The sequence below is a fragment of the Nicotiana sylvestris genome, chromosome 2 (genome assembly GCF_000393655.2).
Source record: "Nicotiana sylvestris chromosome 2, ASM39365v2, whole genome shotgun sequence".
NCBI classification, from domain to species: Eukaryota; Viridiplantae; Streptophyta; class Magnoliopsida; order Solanales; family Solanaceae; genus Nicotiana; species Nicotiana sylvestris.
In genome coordinates, this window is record NC_091058.1 from 10023371 (window position 1) to 10027467 (window position 4097).

The window sequence follows — 4097 nt, forward strand, 5'->3', positions numbered from 1 at the left end:
TAATCAAATCAGAATCCCCCATAATCAACAAATCTTCAACATCTTGATCGATCGCCATATTCATGCCCATGATGCAGGCTTCATATTCAGATGTATTGTTCGTGCAAAAGAAACGAAGCCTAGCTGTAGCCGGATAGTGTTGACCAGTGGGGGAGATCAAGATTGCCCCAATTCCTACACCTTTGGCATTTACGGCCCCATCAAAGAACATCTTCCAAGCATGAGCGTTTTCCGAGACTACTTCTATGGTGTTTATTTCTTCATATGGAAAATAAGTACTCAATGGTTGGTATTCCTCATCAACTGGGTTCTCAGCCAAGTGATCTGCCAATGCCAGGGCTTTCATCGCCGTGCGAGTGACATAGACTATGTCAAATTCAGTAAGCAAGATCTGCCACTTTGCTAATCTCCCAGTAGGCATCGGTTTCTGGAATATGTACTTCAAAGGATCCAACCTGGTTATGAGGTAAGTAGTATGAGCTTGGAGATAATGTCTCAATTTCTGAGCGACCCATGTCAAAGCACAACACGTTCTTTCCAACAAAGTGTATTTGACCTCATAACCGGTGAACTTCTTGCTTAAGTAATAGATCGCCTGCTCTTTCTTTCCAGTTATGTCATGTTGTTCAAGGACACAACCGAAGGAATTTTCCAAGACCGTCAGATACAAGAACAAGGGTCTCTCTGGCTCTGGCGGGACCAAAACTGGAGGATTTGAAAGATATTATTTGATCTTGTCAAAAGCTTCTTGAGACTCAGTCGTCCATTTGATTGCTGCATCCTTCCTCAATAGCTTGAATATGGGCTCACATGTTCTAGTCAGTTGGGCAATGAATTGACTGATATAGTTTAACCTACCCAATAGACTCATCACGTCTTTCTTCATTCTTGGAGGAGGTAGATCTCGGATAGACTTTATCTTTGTTGGATCTAACTCTATACCTCTCCTGCTTACTATGAAACCCAGAAGCTTGCCCGATGGGACTCCGAAGGCGCACTTAGCTAGATTCAGCTTCAGGTCGTACTTTCTCAGCCTCTTAATGAATTTCCTCAAGTCTCGGACATGATCGTCCTGAGTCCTGGACTTGACTATCACGTCGTCTACATACACCTCTATCTCTTGATGCATCATATCATGAAAAATGGCAGTCATGGCTCTCATGTAAGTTGCCCCGACATTCTTTAAACCGAATGGCATAACCCGATAATAGTAAGTACCCCAAGGTGTAGTGAAGGCGGTTTTCTCGGCATCTTCTTCATCCATCAACACCTGATGATATCCAGCGTAACAATCTATGAAAAACTGTATCTCATGTTTGGCACAGTTATCAACAAGGATGTGGATGTTGGGCAACGGGAAATTGTTTTTGGGACTTGCCCTATTCAAATTTCGATAATCCACATACACCCGAGTTTTCCCATCTTTCTTCGGTACCGAAACTATATTAGCCAACCACGTAGTATACTGGACTACCCGAATTACTCCTGTTTTCAACTGCTTTGTGATTTCTTCTTTGATCTTATCACTGATATCAGTCTTGAACTTCCTCTGCTTCAACTGCACCACTAGATCAACACCTAATCCTGGCATGTCATCGTATGACCAAGCAAACACATCTTTAAATTCAAAGAGGAGTTGAATTATTGCATCTCGCGTTTTCTCATCTGTGTGAATGCTTATTTTGGTTTCTCGGATTTCTTCAGGAGTTCCCAAATTAACCAGTTCGGTGTCATTCAAATTCGGCTTAGGTTTATTCTCAAAGTGTTCCAATTCTCGATTTATTTCCCTAAAAGCCTCTTCTTCGTCATATTACGGTTCTTGGTTCATTATTTCACAATTAGACAGCTCGTTTGGATCTGGGCATGAAGTCCGCAAGCATGTCATATTATTTAAAGCCGCATTATTATAACTGAAAGGAAAAGATAAAAGAAAAATAGCAAAATCAGAAAGAATAAAGAAAAAATGATGAAATACTGATTTTATTCCTTGGAATTGGGAAGATAACAGGGTTTATATCTCAGGAAATTAAAACAGGAAACTAAAGAAAAACATCCGAGTTACACTCTGGGAAAACTCGTGATGCAGGAAAGGTGGCAGGACAGGTCTACCCGGACACCTGCCTAACTGGGAACGGTGTGGCCTCCCAATTTTGAAGCTTAGCATTTGGCCCCATGTATAGCACCTCAGCGGTGCTTGTGCCTTCTCCCAGCTGAACCATGAGTTTCGTAAAACATTTCTCTCATTGGCCCACATATTTCTTCAATCTCTTCGGCCGTAAAGGCCTCGTCATCTTCTTTTTCGATGTACCTTGGTCTGACGAAAGTTTCGTACAAATATGGAAATGGTCGAGGCAACTTCCATCCCTCATTTTTTCTCTTCTTCGCCCAATCTTCATCTTTTGGAGTAGGTTGGAAACCTATCATAAAGAGTTTCTTAGTGGAAGGTAAGGTGATAGGTTCCGTTATTCCTTGCAGCAATTTTCCAAGCCCTTTTCCCGGTTTGAATCCCTGTCGGACCATTTCTTTAGCAACCATGATTGAAGCGTTGGACAAGAAAGGTTGGGGACAAGGGCTCCTTCTTCATACTGCTCCGCCAACACAACTTCAAAAACCTGATAAATTGTGTGCTCACTCTCTTCTCTTGCTTCAAGACATGGGGTGGATAGGTCCCGATAAATAGACTGTTCGTCTTCTCCGTGGACCAAAATTTCCCGATCTTCATCTTCAAACTTCACCATTTGGTGGAGAGTGGAGGGTACAACCCCCGCAGCATGAATCCAAGGTCTTCCGAGGAGAAAATTGTAAGATGTGTCCATATCCAGTACCTGGAAGGTTACTTTGAACTCCACCGGCCCGATAGTCAATATCAGGTCTATTTCTCCGAGGGTGTACCTATTGATACCATCAAAAACTCTTACACAAACATTATTGGGGCGAATCCTTCCGGTCCCAATTTCCATTCTTTGCAGCATGGAGAGCGGGCAAATGTCAACACCCGAACCCCCTTCCAACATTACTCGCTTGACGTAGTAGTCTTCACACTTGACTGTTAGATGTAAAGCCTTGTTGTGAGCTGCTCCCTCCGGAGGCAAATCGTTCTTGCTAAAAGAAACTTGATTAACCGCAAAGAACCTTTTCATCATTCTTTCAAGTTGTTCAAGTGAAGTCTCAGCCGGTACATACGCTTCGTTCAAGGTTTTGAGCAGGATCTTCTGATGTTCGACGGACCTCATTAGCAAAGATAGCATAGACACTTGTTCAGGGTATTTACGCAACTGATCCACCACTTCATAGTCAGGCATATTCATCTTCTGGAAGAAATCCTCTGCTTCTTCAGCGCTTACAGGCTTCTTGGGTGGGAAGCGCTTCCGTGTGGCGTTGTTCACTTCTTGAGTGTCTGAATATTTTCCAGCAGAAGTATTTTCTGGCAGTTCTACCGTGATTTCTTTGCCTTTGTATGTAACCAATGTTTGTTGGTAATTCCATAGTACCGTAGACGGGTCTGTCATTGGCTTCTGTGGTACGCGTCCGATAACCACTGGCTCATTCAGCCGAGGTGGTTTAATTATCCTCCGGATCACATAGGCCCCTTTTGACACGTACATCGGTATTGCCCTTTTTATTTCGAATCTCTGTGGCTTCTCTGATCGACCCCGTGGAATATAGAGAACCTCATTCTTCGAAGGCACCATCTTCTCTGTCTTTGTCTCAGCCTTCTTTTCGAGCTCAGCCTTGACAGTATTAATCTTCTTTTCCCCTTTCTCTTGCTTCGGGGCTGCTTTAGGCTTTCTCTCTGCATCGACAATGGCGATTATAGCTTTTAGGGCAGGATCAAACTCCTTGTCCTCACAGATCATCCCAATCAACGGCCCATTATTGTGAGCAGGCAACAGATTGTTGGTCACATTTGGGACCTCCTCGTCCCTTAATACTATCTTTCCTTGTTCTATTAAGCTCTCTACCGCCCTTCTTAAAGTCCAACAATCATTGGTATCATGCCCTTCTGCTCCCGAATGATAAGCACACCTGACATCGGCTTTGTAAGCAGGTGATGCTGGATTGTGCCTTGTTTGAGGGACTGGTTGCAGGAAACCCAT

The 4097-nt window shown here is 43.4% G+C and overlaps 1 protein-coding gene across 1 annotated transcript; it reads right to left on the reverse strand.

The window, feature by feature from the left end:
* Positions 1–2462: 2462 nt before the first annotated feature.
* LOC138882351 (uncharacterized) lies at positions 2463–4097 on the reverse strand. Its single transcript, XM_070163036.1, has one exon. The coding sequence runs from the start codon at positions 4095–4097 to the stop codon at positions 2463–2465; it is 1635 nt and encodes a 544-aa protein (XP_070019137.1).